General features: G+C 38.3%; 1 protein-coding gene across 22 annotated transcripts in view; it reads right to left on the bottom strand.

Annotated features, from left to right (window-relative positions):
• Nucleotides 1-18272, bottom strand: part of nrxn1a (neurexin 1a) — a 151609-nt gene that overhangs the window by 38980 nt on the left and 94357 nt on the right. For 11 of the 22 annotated variants that reach the window (XM_046853001.1, XM_046853003.1, XM_046853018.1 and 8 more), the window contains 6 exons: nt 14451-14573; nt 13656-14037; nt 13155-13345; nt 12636-12809; nt 11742-11768; nt 10075-10194 (listed from right to left, as the gene is read on the bottom strand). In XM_046853001.1, coding sequence (XP_046708957.1) covers nt 10075-10194; nt 11742-11768; nt 12636-12809; nt 13155-13345; nt 13656-14037; nt 14451-14573 — 1017 coding nt within the window. Of the gene's footprint in view, nt 1-3677; nt 4796-10074; nt 10195-11741; nt 11769-12635; nt 12810-13154; nt 13346-13655; nt 14038-14450; nt 14574-18272 lie in introns of those variants that run through there. The other 11 variants (XM_046853009.1, XM_046853012.1, XM_046853019.1 and 8 more) reach the window with 3 other exon arrangements.

Raw genomic sequence — 18272 nt, 5'->3', positions numbered from 1 at the left:
CACAACTCCTCACAGCTGAGGATCTTAGCCATCACTCTCTCTCTCCCTTCCTCCCTCTCTCCCTCTCTCTCTCTCTCTCTCTCTCTCTCTCTCTCTCTCTCTCTCTTTACACACACACACACACACACACACACACACACACACACACACACACACACATTCTCTCTCACATACTTTTTTCCCCAATGCTTCCACTCCTTCGCTCCTTCTGGGAGAGTGGGACAGTGTTTGAGAGTCAGCATGTCATGTGACTAAATCATGTATCCCACATGCTAGATGTACACCCACATTCACACTCATTTAAAACTCACATATACACACTCATACGACACACACATACACACTGAGTACAAATAATAAATATGTTCAAATAAAAGTATTTAAAATGTGTTGACAAATATAAATAATTAATAATAAAGTTAGTAGGTTGAGTAGTACTCAACCATGGTAGCTAATAATCTCATATGTTTTTTTAGTTTGGCTAATGATTACAATGTGAAACTATAATTGTGGATAAAAAGGAAAATATACTGTAGATTCATATTGTGTTAATTTTCACCCACACACCTCAGTGAATCTGTGATTATGATCTATGATTGTGTTCATTTGAAAGCACAACGCAATATTGAGGTTTGTCACATAATTGATTAGTCTTATGATTAGTCTTATAACTGTGTCTTGTTTAGTACTGCTACAGCATTAACTGTTAAAGAACTAAATATAAACGTCAGATGTCAATAAACCGCTGGCAATGTAATATAAACCTACTACAGATTCAGACTGACGTTGGGCATGGGTTGGTTGGGGACTATTGTGTACTGTATTGTAGCAGTTTTAGTCATAATCAAATATCAAAAAGTCAAATATCAAACCAGTTTATAAATTCATATCATAGTGGATTCAGTATTAAACTAAATTAATTCAAATTGTTGCCTTAAAAAGAAAAAACACAATTTATCGCACAACACCATATTTAGTAATGTCAACAGTAGATTTTGTAAATCAAAAATGTCTATTTTGTATAGCAGATTCTGAGATATTATCAACTATTGACTTTTTGATTAATGAATAGAAAAACACATCATATAGCAGACTAATTAGTGTTGTTGAATACTGAGCCAAATATCAGATTGTAACCTTATAAATAAAAAAATATATTATTTGTATTACAGCAGTTTTTGAGATATAATCAAATATTGACTTGATGCCTTATGAATTGAAAAACAGATCAGATATTATATATCATATCATATCATATCATATCATATCATATCATATCATATCATATCATATCATACTGTATAGCAGACTAAGTGGTATTTTTTAAATACTTTTGGTTTTTACATTTACTGAAATATTAAAACTATCATATATGAATAAAAATAATTGGATTGTCTTGCATCTTAGCAGAGTCAGTGGTATTGTTAAATATCAACTTTTTACCTTATAAATTGAAAATATATCAAACTGCAGCAGATTCACTACAATCAACCAATTTTGAATTATTTCCAAATGAATTATAAACCTTATTGTATCATATAATGAGACTCAGGGGCATCATAAAACATTGAATCACTTCATCATCAAATTTATATTGTATCATGTTATACTAGATTTAGTAATAGTCAAAATCTTTGCCTCATGAATAGTCATAATAGATTAAGTGATATTTTAATATATTAAGATGCTGCCTTATGAGTCAAATCGTTATGAGAATTATACCCTTACAATTCATACACTCTTTCTAATCAATCAATCAATCAATCAACCAATCAACCAATCAAACAATCAACCAATCAGCCAACCAATCCATCCATATTATCTTCTAAACTGATTCTTTTGTTTCATAGAATTGAAGTTACAGTACTGTAGATGGATAGAGAGACTAATTAAAGGTAAGAGAAACTAATCAAAAGGGAACAAGAGGATGAAGAAAAGTAAAAAAAATAAGAATAGGCTTTGACATCACACATCAACACTTCGTAAGAGCTCAGAGTTACGTCCCATAATTTGTCTCGCTTTCTGCTTTTATATTCACTTTGCATCTAAATCACATCATGAGGAAGCAAGAGAACTCACGCGAACACGCACAAACACACACGCTGTACACGGTTCAATGCTATGCACAACATAGTAAACGAGTAATAGCTTTTAAATGGTAGCTTTGAAACGGTTATTATAAGTCGCTTACTGCACTTACTCTGCTCGTTTCATTGTATGAAGCAGTGGAGCGAAGAGTTCAAAAGCAGTTGAAGAACTTGTACAGATCAGTTGTGGAAAATAATTTATTTTGGTGTGAGGAATTAATGTGAGCATTTCCTGTTTGAATGAATTGCATATTACGCTTATTGTTGCGAGCATGTAAGTGTTGAACTGAAGGTTTTATATTTGTATTTACATACTGAACATAAAGCGTCGTGGTTTTTACTGTTAGAAAAAGTGTAAATTTAGTAATTGTAGGAGGTGTGTGTCAATGTGTGTGTTTTAAAACTGGAAAAGTAGGAAGAACGGGACTTCCTGGGTATGTGTGGGATTTCTGTCATCAGGAAGATGTGTGGCTCCTCCATGCATATTTTGAGTGTGGATATAAGAGTCTCTTGAGTTTAAATGTGTGTGTATGTGTGTGTGTGGGGGATGTTTGTGGGAGTGAAGAGGCAGAAGAAGCATTAGATCTTCATGTGCTGCCTCGCTGCCTGGGGTGACACACATGTGCAAAGTGGCTCAGTGATCTGAGCACGCCCAGCCATTACAGATGCCAGCTGTGTCACACACATTTTTGAAAACAAGGAGAAGACCAAGAGATAGAGAGAGAAAGAGATAGAGGAGGCAAAAACGTGAAGAACATTAACAAAAAAACAAGAGATATTATCTCAGTGAAAACATGATGAATGACTCCTTTCACATCACAAGCTTTCACTTTCTCACACGTTCCTGCCTGGGTTCAATTATTTTCAGTTTTTTTTTTTTCTCTTATCAGGGTTCAATCTGTTAGAATAATAGTGAGAGGCAGCCAGGTCCTGTTATATAAGCTTAGAGTATCTCAGCCTGACAACCCGGGCTCCTCTGCACACAGCGTGTAAATCGGCCTGATAGTTTTAAACTGTGAGTCGCAATGAGACGCTTGACAACAGACCGGGAGGCAAAAAGGCTGGAGGGATTGTGCAGGAGGTGTCCATTTTACTGTGCGCACAGCCCCTGAGATGGCAAGCAAATGAGATATTATAGCAATATGCTGTAAGGAGAGGAAAATAACAGGCATAGTGTACAAATGAGTCCCAAGCCCTTGGGTCTAATGGTCTCTTAAAAGCCTGTCTCTTCCCCTTATGAACCTAGGACATTCAATTTGGCCCGTGCGCTGGATCACACACAAATATACTCACTGCACAACCTCACTATATGACCAGACAATAATTTCATGGTTCCAGGCACCAAGCATGGATAAAAAACCTATAAATAAAAACCCCCACACACACATATTTAAATATATATATAAAGTAATGGCAAGGGGTTTTAAAACATTTAACAGAATTCTGATTATTAATTTAGAGCAAACGTCATGTTCGCTAATATTTCTGCAATTTCTTTGCATCCCACTTATAATCATGCAATCATTTTCCCTTGAATTGGATGATGAGTAATCAGACAAGCGTATGAGTATGAAGAGAAGCTCTACGCACTGTGGCCTGAGCGCAGGAAGGCGTGGGATCTCTCATGAGGCATGTCCTGAGCTTGATAATGGTTCCCCTGAACCTCGGACAGAGCGCTGGCTGAGCTGAAGGCTGGAACAGGCTCCCAGAGGACCAGGCATAATGTTAGCGGGAGGAGAGTAGAGCTCAGGCGAAGGGGAGCCACACCGGACCCCATGCATGCTGCTTGTCCACACATGCTTCCTCAGTCCAATTACTGAGCACAAGCGAAGGGGAAACACTCAACACACTTGGCAACTCATGTCCTCTCTCATGCCTTTCACTCTTACCGTGCAATGGGACAACATCAGCGACAGTCCACCAAGAAAACAACACAATATAAAATCCAGCCTGTTTGAAGACTTCTTCAAATATGTTGCCCTGTCATAACGACACATTTAAGCAGAACAAGCAGCTCTACATTCTGCACAAAAGTGGAACTCCTTCAGGAAAAAGAATTTGGCAAACATGAGAATCCAGGGCAATATTCCAGTAGATCTGCAGGAAGAGCTGTAAGAAAAGTCTTCATCTGCGCTCTCCCAGTGCTCCTGGAGTTTACTTGCATACTCTAAAGCCTTAGTCTGCAAGCCAAAGAGCGGGGGCTGCATCCCTCAAGCCCAGGGGAAAGAGACGATCGGAGTGGCTAGTGGCACACACACGAAGAGATCATTGCTGCAGCGTTTAACTCCATCCACAGAGCTTCTCCCCCTCCCCAAACGACACACACACTCCCACACAGTTACACACACACGCTGGCTGCTACTGGTTGTGATTACAGCACCTCTCGGAGGAAGCATGAGGTGAAACTGCACAAAAAAAGCAGTGGTACATGAAAGGTGTGGAGGAAAAATAGAGCTCCTCAGAAAAGTCGTCTGTATTTAAAGCATGTGCACAAAAACCAAGTCACAAGAAGCGCAGGAAGTAATGAGACAAAGAAAGAAGCCAAAATCCTTCCTTTCCTTACTCTTCACAATTTCCTCTTCATGATACTCTCTCATCCAGGTTCTGTAAAGGACCGCAGCCTCTTTTTGTGCCAGTCAGACCTGGCAAATAAGTGTAGGAGAGCGAGAAAAAGAGAGAAAGAGAAGAGTGGAGCCCCGGTTGGTTTTCCCTCCCCCTCCTCTTTCTCACTCCCTTGTTCTCTCTGTTTTACTTTTCGCTATCCCTCCCCTTTATTGTTAAAGATTGCAAGGCTGTGCAAGGCTGCACTCTTTTCTTGTTTATCCAGCCTCCTCTCTGTCTTATTCTATCCTTCTCTCTGTTAGGAGAAAAGAGGTACAAGAGGGGGGCGGTTCAGTGGGCAGGTGCAGCTCAGCTGGGATTCACACACAGTGAGAGAAAAAGAGCACGTGAGAGAGGAAGCGAAAGACAAAGGAGAGAGAGAGAGAGAGAGAGAGAGAGAGAGAGAGAGAGAGAGAGAGAGAGAGAGAAAGAGGGAAATGTCTGGTTGGGCTTATAACACAATTATACCCTGTACAAGTTCTATACTCACACTTTGTCCCAAATTTAGTGGGATAAATGCATTTAGTTCTGATTACAGGCAGTCCTTGAAATTTTTGTGCCTAACATTCTCAGATCCTGTACGCCACAAATCCAGCATGTATAAACTTCAGCACCATGGACAGCGACAAGCCATTGACTTGGAAACCGTTGCCTTAGGGAGCAATGCTTCAGGAAGCATTAAACCAAGACCCACATTTTTTTTTAAAAGTGCTTCATTATTTGTGATGAAAGACAGAAATACTGAAAAATCTATCACCAAAAGAAAAAAGTGAGATTCTAAACCAGCATGACAAGAAATCACATTTACACCCGCCTTACCACCACCTGAAATAATCAGTGTCAAACCCCTTGATAGCAAATGATCACACCTTTGTAAACAATGTGGTGTACGTGTGTGTTTGTATGTGTGTTTTTTTTTTTTTTTAAATAAAGTATAATAAAGGCTGCTGTTACTGTTCTGTATGTATCCCAACACCGACTGTGTTTGGGCTGTGAACTCGGGAAAGCCGAAAGTGTGGCTCATGTCATAGCCTCCCATGTGTGGCGGTCTCATTCTTGAAGTTAGGATTGTTAGCGCTGCATAATTATAGCTGAGCAAGTCGAGCTGTTAGAGGCACCTCACTGGGGTCTCAAAAAGCATTTAATGCTTCTAGGAAGACCACATTAAGTCATTCTGAAGGCTAAGCAAATGACACCGGCACTGGCATTAATGGTATTAAAATTACATATTAACATTCTGGTGTAATATGAGATATTTAAAATGAATTTATAATTGCTATTTTGGGCAAAAAAATAAAAACAAAAATAGACTGAAGCTGTACTGCTTACCAGGTCGCCACCTAGTGGTAGAAGGCTGCCCTGTAGCAGCGCATATTTCACTTTATAATATTAAATACAATGCTTAAATACTTTAAGACTTTATAGCTTGTTGAAAGAAAATCTTTTACATGAGCACTTTGTCAAAACAAAATGGGACATTGACATTTTTTAAAAGAGAATTTTACTTACAATTTTTCTTTCTAATGATTAACCATTTAATAATAATCTGTTTCAAATTGCAATTCATTGTACTTCTGAGTAAGACCTATAAGCATTATTATTAGTTTGACTTCTTTTCTTAACTGCACTCCACACTTCTCTCTCTAATGATATAAATCATTGTGTTAAAAAGGTTTACTCCAACCACCATGACCAATCTAACTTTTTGGAATATTGACTTTTTATTAAATGTGGAGATCAACTTGATAGCAGCATGTAATTAAAAATCATGCATTAAGTTATAGAAAAGATATTCCAAGGGGACAAGGGTGTAGTACTTGGCAGTAAAGAACCCAAATGTATCAGATTTAATTATTCAAAGCAGAGCTGTCCTTACCTCCACCATGTCAGTATATTTATTTGATTTTATCCTGGCACACCATATCATCCCTTATCAGTGTGCTTAAGCGTACTTATGCAGAGCTAATCAGTGTGCAGTCTGCGGCATGGCCTGTTCTCATCACCTTCCCCTTTTTAATAACAACATTCAACAGTGTCCCATGATAACTGACAGAAATCAAAGTGCTGCTTTGCTTGACAAACTTGCTGTGAGGGTGTGCGAACAAGAGTGAGTGTGATGAAAGTGATAAGTACCAGATTGACATAATTACACATTTGGGATATTCACACAGCAATTGGTGAACAGTTCGGGTGCTGGGTTGGAGGTGCGTCTCTGTGTGTGTGTGTGTGTGTGTGTGTGTGTGTGTGTGTGTGTGATTCATTCTAACTTTGATATAATATGATTCAAGATAACTTTGAATAAGCTCATGACAAATCTTCTGTCTTGAGATAGAAAGCAGTTATGTGATGTTATGTGAGTGAGGACGTCAGTTCAGTATAACAGCTGTCTGACATTTGATACTTACTGTCTGACATAGTATTTGTGTTTTTTTTACTGCACTTGTTGGCTATAAGCAAAATGTTGTGTGACAAGAAAGGACTAGTGGGTGGAGATCGGCAGCGACCGAACCGGGAGAAAAAATCAAAAGAAATATGCTGCTAATGTGCTCAACCTCTGCTATAGCTAGCTTTATTTTCTGTATCAAAATGACCAAGCAGAGTGTTCTGTTCAAAATTATTTACAATAGTCTATATATGTGGCTAGATAGCTACTGCAATCTCAGAAGGAACTTTACTTTGGCTTGTTACTGTGCTGCAGTGCTTAATAATATGTCTTTTTAAGCTCTGTGCTTTCATCCAAATCCAGTTAAACTAGTACAGTGTCTACAGTCAAATTATATAGCTTAAATGAAATATAAAAAAGGGATTTGCTCTGGGATAAAGATTGATCTGCCTGCCTGCCTGCCTGCCTGCCTGCCTGCCTGCCTGCCTGTCTAGATAGATAGATAGATAGATAGATAGATAGATAGATAGATAGATAGATAGATAGATAGATAGATAGATAGATAGATAGATAGATAGATAGATAGATAGATAGATGAAGATAGATAGATAGATAGATAGATAGATAGATAGATAGATAGATAGATAGATAGATAGATAGATAGATAGATAGACAATAGGGCAAAGGCTAAGGTTCATTTGGCTGTTCATTTTTTGTAAACCTGTACAAACTGTTCCCTCAAAGCAATTTAATTTTCTGCTGTTGCACTTGTGAATTCTGAGATGCCTTTCTGCTCAGCAGTAAAGCATGTATGTTTGAGCTATTGTAACCTTTCTGTAAGCTCCAGCCAGTCTGTCCTTCTCCTCTGACCCCCCTAAGCATCAAGTAATAACTGCCTGTAGAACTGCCACTTATTGGATGTATTTAGTTTTTTTTTTTGCTCTATTTTGTGTAAACTCTAGAAAATCTTGGCACTACCAACTGTCAAAGTCACATAAGGCAAGATCACTGTGTGAACATCAGACAGCTTTCACTGGCACCATTTCTTTCTCAGCTTGGTGTGCCGGAGTCTGCTATACATACATATAGTACACCTGTACATCGCTGTAAAGACGCTATCTCATTCAGTCCTCACAGTTCACTTCGTGCAGAGGTTCTCATTAGTGATTTTTGTACTAATGGATGATATGTGAAACAACTAACCCTAATTTTAATCTCAGTTTGTTTTAGTTCTTTTGGTTTGTAAACTATAACTATTTTTCTTCTGGAGAAAGCACTTTTATTTTTGGAAACAAGCCCATTATCCAACCAGCAAGGTCAAAACTGCAGTCTGTTCATATTGTTCCAGGGAGATTTGGTTCCTACAAAGAGTGAAATACAGCACAATCTCCAGCCAGCAGCAGAGTAGGAGACACGGACTGAGTCATACACTCCCCTGTGATTTAGTGACCAATCCTTAAGCATGTGGGTATGAATGGCTGCTGAATATGTTGTCCTTTCGAATTTGTGAATGTGGCAGTAGGTGTGAGAAGAAACAAAAATTATTTGGCAGTTAACTGGAAATGTGAACATGTAGGTGTCCGTGACTCAGTGGTACGTATTAAACATGAAGGATTGCACATTCTTCTCCAATCTATTTAATGAGAGTCCTTTGCGCTGACCATGTGCAAGAACGGGTTTAAAAATGTGATTGGAAATGAAGAAAGTTTTAGAAAGTTCAGCTTATCTGAAGGTCTCTGAGAGACATTTTCTCATCTCTATTCCAGGGAGAGGGACATGAAGGATGCAAGGTGAACTGTGTGCATGGGCTTCCAGAGCAAAAGCAGACTCTTATCAGCTAGCAGGTTCACACCGTGGAAGCACATTTGCCTTCCTAAAACAATTCAAGGACTCTCTCCTTCGTCCGGCTTTCTGGATTTCGCTACTTTGGGGGGTGTGAGATATCAGAAGCTCTAGGGTCAATTTGCAGGCGATTCATTTTGTTTTGTAAAGACAGTGCAACAGGTTTATACACAACAGACACATTCTTACCACCTTAGAATTAAACACTATAACTCATACCAATGAGAAAACATTTTACTATTTAGCCAGTCTGTGCTGCAGTGGACATGTGAGTGCATAAACTATTAAGGTCTTTCAAGCTTCTGGCTCAGGTGGTCCTATCATGCCCCCTAGTGGTGGACCAGTGAGAAATTTCGACTAATATAAGAACAGAGGATGAATATTTTGGGATGCAGCATACAGAAAACAGAAGCTGTGTGCTTTGTGCATTGAGCTGCAAGATGGATGTAATATATTTTGTTTTGTAACATGTTGGATGATTTTTCACATGGCTGCTCATTTTAGTTTGGCTAATAAGGCTCTAAATTAATCACGCATTAATTATGTGTTTGTTTGTTTATTATTCATAATTAATTGTGCAAGTATTACCATTTCTTTGTTTTTATGTCATTTCTCCTGAAGCATCGTCTACAAATATATTTGAGTCTGTTTAATTTTGGCCTTATGAATAGGAAAAAATATAATTGCATTTACTTTCTGGATGATATTTTTTATTTTTATATTTTATAATATTTTGTTTGACCTTTGGTGCAAAGTTTTAAATCCAGGATTACTAAACAACCAAATATTTACCCTGATTATATAATTAGACAATGCAATTAAGTAACCAAATAAATGTGTATCTCTCATAAGAGTCTAAAATATTAGATAAATCAGCTAAATTGTGCTGAATGTCTCATAGCATTTGTTTGGTCTCTGCATCGCACTATTTGCCGTTATTACTCAATCCAAGACTAGGCATAGACTTGGATTGGGTCTGGACATTTTTTTAAAGACTAGCTGAATCACTGTCCATGAGAGACACTCCACATCTGTTACATCATTTGCACAGTCATTTCCAGCAATCAGCCTGACAATCTGCATAAGGTATGGCTCCCACTAGTCTTATATTTCACAATCTGTTCAGGCTTATGAAGTAAGGAGGCATAAATATTCGCTCACCATCATTGCAGAGAGGCCCTCCGAATGACGTCATGCTGCAGTCACAAGTAAAGCCTTCCCACTGCTGTAGACACACACCCTGGTTGGAGCACGAGTCTTCCTGACAGGTAGTGCTGGGACCTGCACAGAGAGATGACAGAAGTTTGAGAGAGTCGAATAAAATTAATGGGCACTGAACAATAATCAGAAAACGGTCCGGCAAAATAAATATCAATATGACAACAGCTTGATAGATTACGGAATCTTTTCATGTTTCACACCCGTCTAGTACTAATGAAACTATGTGCTGATCCTGACTGATAGTACATGTAGTCCATATCATAAGCAGTAAAGGATGGAAGAGACAGGAATAAAACATATAACATATTATAAATAGTAGCTGTAGTATTATTTATTATAATTTAAATTCACAAAACATATTTGATAAAATCTGTAAATATTTAGTTACAAACGCATGTGAGTATTGTAGGTGACCAATATCCTTTATTTAAAGCTAATTATTGATATTGATGAAATCCTTTGAAGGCAATCTCCTATTTCCTGTTCAAGGCATGTATTGTTTTTGTTAACACAGAGAAGAAATGAATCGCTGCACTGTTTTTGCACTGTATAATAATGACTTGTATGGATGGCTGCATTTTTTGTTGCAGTCAGCCTCAAGAGCAATTTTCAGCTCGCTGACATCTTCCTTCAGTGGCTGCGGTAATGATAACAGGTCTCCTTTGTGATAATGAAGTCCGTGGCTGATATTGTTGAACTGGATGAAAAAAAAAAAAAAAAAAATGCCAGGGGGAAATGAAGCCCAAAGATAAACGGGGGCCATCTGGAAAGGGTCATTTTGTGCTCAGTGTCTAGTGGTGAAGCAGCAGGGCAACGAGCCAGGCATATTTTAGCCGGCAGCAACAGTTCTGTTCCCATTACCCTCAGCACTCTAGTAGGCATGTAAAGCAGGTCACTCAGCCATCAGGCCCCTCTTGTCTCCATCATCCAGCCATTTGGCCAATCACCCATGCAGAGGTGGTTGACGGGACAGATGAGACTCTGAGACTACAGGTAATGAAATCTGGATGAGCTCGGTTTCTTCTGTCTCCCCTTATGTGTGTGACTAAATCTCATTCAAAGTGCAGGAACAATGTAGAAGGGCCAGTGAGTCACACAGCATGCACCATCTCCTAAGTGGTGCCTCATTTAGGCAGGAAAAGTCCTTCTATTGCAGTTCTATTATAAGAAACCAATATTTAACTACATGGGGAATCTCAACTTATTTGTAGACTATTTCTCTCTATTTCTATCTATTTAGTTAAACTATTTCAACTAAAGGGGTCCAGACTACATGCAATAGGTAAAAGGGATCAGAATTAGGAAGGACAGCATTAAAGCCAATCACATGCCTTCTTTAAACAACAGTACAAACATGTGAGCGCTAATAAAGAAAAAACAGCCATGACACATAAGTGAAGGAGACTGACACAGGACACTTTAAGACTCTGGGGGGATGTAAATACAAGATGTGTGTGCTTTTTTTCAGTGCTTGTATTTACAAGAATGATTCTACTCCGATGTCATGTTGGTAGAAATGAGCAACGACATTACACTGGCAAACTGGAGGAGGGGTTCAGGGAGGCACTTGGTTTAGACATAGACTTGGTTTAAACATATCTATCTACCTTGCAGGTCAGCTTTCATCAATGCAACTTTTGTCAGCCAAAACAAATAAAGAAAAGCAAAATACATAAGATGTTAGTAAAGGCACAAAGATGGTTGTGATTATAAAAAATGAATAGGTAAAAAATATGAGAAGCAGAAAAGTGGGAAAAGTGGAAACAGGAAGATGCAAGAAAAAAGGAGACGAGAGAAATTGCACAGCTACAGTTAACATACGGAAAAAGGAAAAGATCGCCAGGTTGGTGATAAACACAAAAATGAGAAAAATGAGAAGAAGAACAAGAGGTAATGCCATACACTGAGATGCAATCAGTGTATAACTGTAATAACTATTTTTTACTATTATTAACAGATATAGTAAATAATCAGCAATGGGCAATATTTATTATATCAATGCCATCAAACGTCTACAAAAATGACTATAAACGAAATAACAATATTAGGCAAGAATTGAAAATATTACAGGGCATTTTCTTTTGATTGCAATCTAAACTAAACCTAAATATTTAAAATTGCTCCATAAGGAAAATATTATTTTAAGTGGATTATTAGTATTACTTCTCTTGCTCCAGTGTGATTTTTAATTATTTAAGAAAATTTTTTATATATTTCCTACACTTCAGCAAGCAGAGAAATGTTTTGAAAATATTAACAAATTATTATTAACTATTATTTTATGGATTATCCAATAAATCCGGACCAAAGGTTAAATGCTGAATGTGTATAAATGCTTATTAGGGCTTGTCAATGTTAAATAATGCCATAATGTTAATAGATAATAATAGATTGAGAAACAGAGTAGCTGAATGAATGAATGAGTGATTTTGGAGCACATGGTATTTTGAGGATAAATAACCAGAATCAGTAATCGCCCCTTCATATCCTCCTTTGCATACCTTCACAGCCCCGCTCCACCTGTCCTGTAGTGCTCAGTGCGTCTGACAGCAGGTCTGGCAAGCGGCCGTTTAAGTCCACAGATGCCAAGCAACCCTGAAATCCCTCTTTAGAGTGCACCAGCTTCGGTAGGTCCTTATATAAATCTTTAGACACTCCTCCAACAAACAGGTCACCTAAAGAGTGAAGGACATGAGTTTATTGACTTACTGTAGTACAGTAAAAAAAAACGCTTAAATTCATGAAATGTTTGAATCTTATTAGTCATTAAAACTATCAAAGTGGTGCCCTCTGTTGGCTGAAGGTAAAATGTATTTCTATACAAATTAAATCAACCATTATGTGAATCCATCATCTGAATCAACCATCATTTGAACCATCATTTCAATTTATAGCGTAATTACTTACTCATGGTCCCTTATCTTATCTTATCTTAATCCAATCAACCCCCCACCCCCTTAAAAAAAAGGAAATCTAAATGATAAGAGATGCAAAAATATTTATTTAATTTGAAGGGTTACCTTTCAGATCCAAGTTCTTAGCCCCCATAGTGGTTTGTGTGGTGATCTTGGTGTCGATCTTGACTGTGTGGAGGTTGTTGGTGTCACGGGAGATCATCACGTTATGCCAGTGATTGTCATTGAGAGGTGTGTTTGAATTGCCTTTGATGAGATGAGCACCGTTTCCCAAGTCAGAAACATAATGCAGATAACTGTTCAGTACAGAGAGAAAAAAGAAACGCGCAAAGTTCAAGTTACAGCAATTGAAATAAAATAACACCTAGCAACACCAATGCATGATTGATTTTTATTAGAGGACATGGTGTTTGGTTTTACACAAATACAATAATTGTATATATTGATTTTATGTTTAATACCAGAAATACTATTGTTCTATTCTAGTGTTATAGCTAAATGCGTTTGATTTCTGATTTTACTGTAAAAGTTGTGCGACTGTTTATCATTGCTCTACTGTATTTAAAGAATATAACAGGAGGGAGTATTGAGGAAAGCAGCACTTACCCTTTAACCAGTTCTACCACAATGAAGTCATTGCCGTCTCCTCGGTTGTAGAGGATCAGCCCGTCAGGAGAAGTGGTCTTGAACTGGAGAAAGAGGTGCATAGAGTAGTACGCCTGCAGAGTTGGGAGGGTCACATAACTGGTGCGAGACTTGAAGGTTACTGGGTCTGCCACGATGCTCTTGTAGCCAATCATGGCATTTAGCTCGCAGTAGTCGATGTCCCCATTCTTGCACAGGTCAATATAGGACATGCCATTGAAAGACAGACCCTGCAGGTGCCCGATGAAGTTTGATGGAACGGCAGGCATGTAGAGCTTTTCAGTAACGATGCCTGTCTCGATGTTATGGAACTCTAGCTGCGTGTGGTCGCCCGTAATTTGGCCTTCAGAAGCGGACCAATCAGATGAGAGATTTAGAGAAGGACAGAGGGAAAAAAGTGAGTCGATGTGAAGAAAGTGAAAAAAAGTCAATTCGAGTTAGTAAGATCTAGTGGGAGGGAAGAAAGCACTTTAATATTTTATAAATATCTTTTAAAGCCCGCCAGGAGGGACTGCTCTCGCTCTTAAATCAGGGAGGTTATGTGAATTTAATGTATTCTCTGAGTTTCAGACACCAATTGCATCAAATGTTGAAGAGATTTATACCCAGAGGGCATTATATACAAGCCAGTGCAATTACAGAACAAGAAAAAAGTATTACATTGCATCAGCTATTAAAAAAAAAAACCTGTCTTCGTATGGTAATCATACATTTATGTGAGTGTGAGAGTGTGTGGGATGAGGGGATGATGTGTACCTTCTGAGGGCTGCAGGTCATCCACTGTAAGCTTCAGACTTTTCCCCCTTCTGACCACACGGACTGTGTGCCATTCATTATCATTCAGGTTCTGACCCGCAAAGATGGTCTCTGGGCCTTTACCTACAACATAGTCCCATACATCCATTACCAGCGTGCAGAGAAGAGAAGACGGAGGGATGGGGTAATGAAAGCAAAAGAGCTATAAATAATGAGGAGTAAAAGAGAGCGAGACAGCAAGATAAAAAGAAGACAGAGTTTGAGAAAAGAAAGTAGAGTAAGAAAAAGTAAAGAGATAAGAACAGCGCAGAGTTAAACATCGCAAACAAATGACTCTTGAGCTCTCTTACACCACATTCACACACTCATCCTTCAAAACTGCAGTGATACAGAAAACTTTTTTCATGCACAACCAATTTCTGGCCTATTATTATTCCAAATGTTTTGAAATCCGAGAAAACAAAAAGACAGCAAATACCACTATAGTTACCAGACAGCATGACCTATACTGACGTCCACCAGAGCAACGCATCACCGTTTGACCACTAGAGGGAGACACACAACACGTCTTGCCTGCTCTCTCCCACAGAAACCTGTCCAACGTCAGCTCTAGGCGAAAGATGGCCTGCTGCATATTCATCTCACATCCCTGCAATTCCCAAGTGTTTAAGGCCGCACAACCCACAGAGTGTAAACTTCATTCAGGAAGGCAATTTCTCATTTATCCAGATCCAACCTTAACCTGTGCGCTCATGATGCAGAGCAAAAGCACTCGACGTCCGGGCTTCCAGTGGCTGTTGTCTCTGCTCATCATTTGGCTGGGAGCTATGAGGGCAGGATGTCATTGTCAGAGCTGCCTGAAGCACGTCTCATTCGATAACAGGTAAAAAAGAGGCGCCATTAAAGAACTGCCAGGCTCACTATCGATTTCCTATCCCTCCCTGCTCTCAATTACTGTGAATCCAGATCATGTGGCCATGAATCATTCCCGGGTGGAGGTAGGGTTTTGGGGGTGTCCCAGAGCTCCCTCTAAAGGAACTTCTGGACTTTACATCTTATAGACAAGGATCTAACAACATACCTAAAAGTATCATTGTCCCACAAGTAACACTGTCTATTTAACTTTACGTAAGAACAGTTGGGACTACATTAGATACTTCAGCCATGCTGCCGTTAACAATTAATATCCAACGAGTATGAAAAACGCAGAATTATTTTTCAGCTTGATGAAGCACCTCATTGCCATGGAAGTAGGACAGGTGACCGTGTGTCCGGTCAGCGTTAAGGGCAGTGTTAAATAAGATAGTGGACCTCATGCTGGTTAGAACATTTTGATAGGCCAGGACCAGTGGGAGAGTGGACACACACACACACACACACACACACACACACACACACACACACACACACACACACACATTTACTTTTATACCGTCTTATAAAAACTTGATGAAATTCTGAAAATATCTCATATATGGTCAGGTAAATTTTTTTTTTATTATAAGACTTGTTTTGCTGATAAACATTTTAAGTTATGACTTGTCATAATATTGCCCCCTCATTTTGCTTTATAGAAACAAATGCATAACATTAGAAAAAGTAATCTGCCAATAAGCAGAAGAATCTAACAGGAAATAATAGATGACCTTATTCAGGATATTATTACTCTTATAAGAGTCTTGCAGCGCACTGGCATAGTTATTAATGAAACTAATTAATTATATCCCTGCCACCAAATGTATCTCTAACCTTAACCTCAGTGACCCAAATGAAGCCTTTTGGCAGTTTCACTTTTGTTTTAAATAAAAGCAGAATATTTTTTAAAAGAAAACCCAAACTGAAGCAGGTATAAACAACTATTTTGACTACATTCAACAATCTGCCACAAAGAGTTCAATGACCCCGCTCAGCAGGACATAATTAGCTGAATTCTATTTACGAGAGAATCAAAAAGAGGTGGAGAGATTTGCTTCATTAAAAAAGGATTACATCCCTGATTTACAGGGAGTCGAAAATTTTTAGCACGCGCTACGAACTGAGGAAGTTTACAGCGATAAATAACGTAAACATAAAAAAACTACCGGTTCATACCAATAAACCTCAGCATTTCATTTATTCCTGTAAAAGCGGGATTTTATAGAGATGAACTAAAAAGCTATGAAACCAGGACGACCCACCATTTTTCAGGGTTTGTTGTAAATGTCATTGTGCCACACCACTAGATATGAGGCTCCAACAAGTCAAAATATAGCCTGGTTCGGCTGAGAACGCTCACTGACCCGAGTGTTTCTAAATAAATAACTTTCATCATGCTGTCACTCAGTACACATTAATAACCTATGAGCTGATGTGGCAGTGTTGTGCAGCACCCTGTCACCCTGAGGGCAGTTACAGCTCATAATTGGCATCATCTTTCCATTTTTTTGTAGAAGAACAGCATCATAAACACATGTTCATACTTATGCACTACTAGAGAAAATTCATGAGAATACAAACATAAAAGTCTGCACAACCGCAGGGTGTAAAATGACTTAAAACCTTTTTTTTTCTTCCTGAGTATATTAAACATTGAACTATGTGCCTATTCTTTCGCAGATATTGAAGCTTAGAGAGTTTAGTTGTTCATTTTACAAAATGAAGTGTCATCCTTTTAAGCCTAATCTTAAGGAGTTGGTTTTTATTAAGAAAAGTGTTGATTTTTTAAATAGCTGTTTGGAGATGAATTAGTAGTAGTAACAGCAAGACAAATCACAGGAATATATTCCTGCACCCCTTCTTATACATCATTATTTCTACAGTAAACGACTGCATAGGACCTTCTATGATAGATGAAAATAAATGGGCATAATGAATTAAAAATCATGTATGCATGATTTCTATATGGACATTTTCAATATTATTTTTTGAAGAAATGTCCAATATCATTGCTTTGTATTATTGCTTTTTTAGCAGATATAATATGCAAAACACTGATGTGACAGAATGATGTCCATACAGAAAACATCGTTTTTAGTCCATTCATGTGGCACATCTGAAACTTCAAGTCTTCAAGACAGTCTTCAAGACGTTTCTGTGTAATACAACTTCTTTTTGTCCTTTTACATTAACTGAGAGAGAAAAAGGAATGCTGATGAGAGAGCCTCTGCTTTAATGCATTAACTTGTTTTGCATTTTCCACATTAAATGTAACTACAGCTGGTTAAAAAGTATAAGCAAACGAATGAGGCCATTTGGGAGACGCTTTTCTTGGAAAATCATCAATCTGCATCACATTCGACTGCATCCCCCCATCTGGTCATTGATTATTTTCCTGTCTTTATGTTTTATAGAGTATATTTTAATCCTAATAAGTCAGTAGGTTCACTCATAGGTTCAATAGGTACACTCATTGATTATTTAATTCAAAACAAAAAGCAAAATGGCTGCTGATCTTGTGGACAATTTTATAAGGGTGAGGATAATGTTTCATTTTTTTTCCTTTTTTTTTTTTTTTTAGGAATAAAAACAGCAACAAATTGCCTCATATCCCAACATCATTTCAGCAGATTTGCTTCCTGCGCGACTTTCAAATCGAACTCACCAAGCGCACATTAGTGTCAACCTCTTTCTTAAGATAAAAGATAAAGTGTCAGCAGGGGAGGAGTCGCGAGAGCGTTTTCCATCACTGATGTATTTATTACACAGAGGCCTCAGACGTAGTCTAGTTGCATCTCTATCTCTCGCCTGTGTTCCCTGCAGTTTTCCTTAAAAAAAAAGTCTGGATGCCTCGCTCTGTCAGCCCTTCCTCCTCAACTCTGCACTCTCTTCCCTCACACTGCACTT

Source organism: Silurus meridionalis, chromosome 7 (genome assembly GCF_014805685.1).
Source record: "Silurus meridionalis isolate SWU-2019-XX chromosome 7, ASM1480568v1, whole genome shotgun sequence".
Lineage (NCBI taxonomy): Eukaryota > Metazoa > Chordata > Actinopteri > Siluriformes > Siluridae > Silurus > Silurus meridionalis.
Note: the sequence above shows the minus strand (reverse complement) of the source record. Positions and strands in the feature narration are given on the sequence as shown.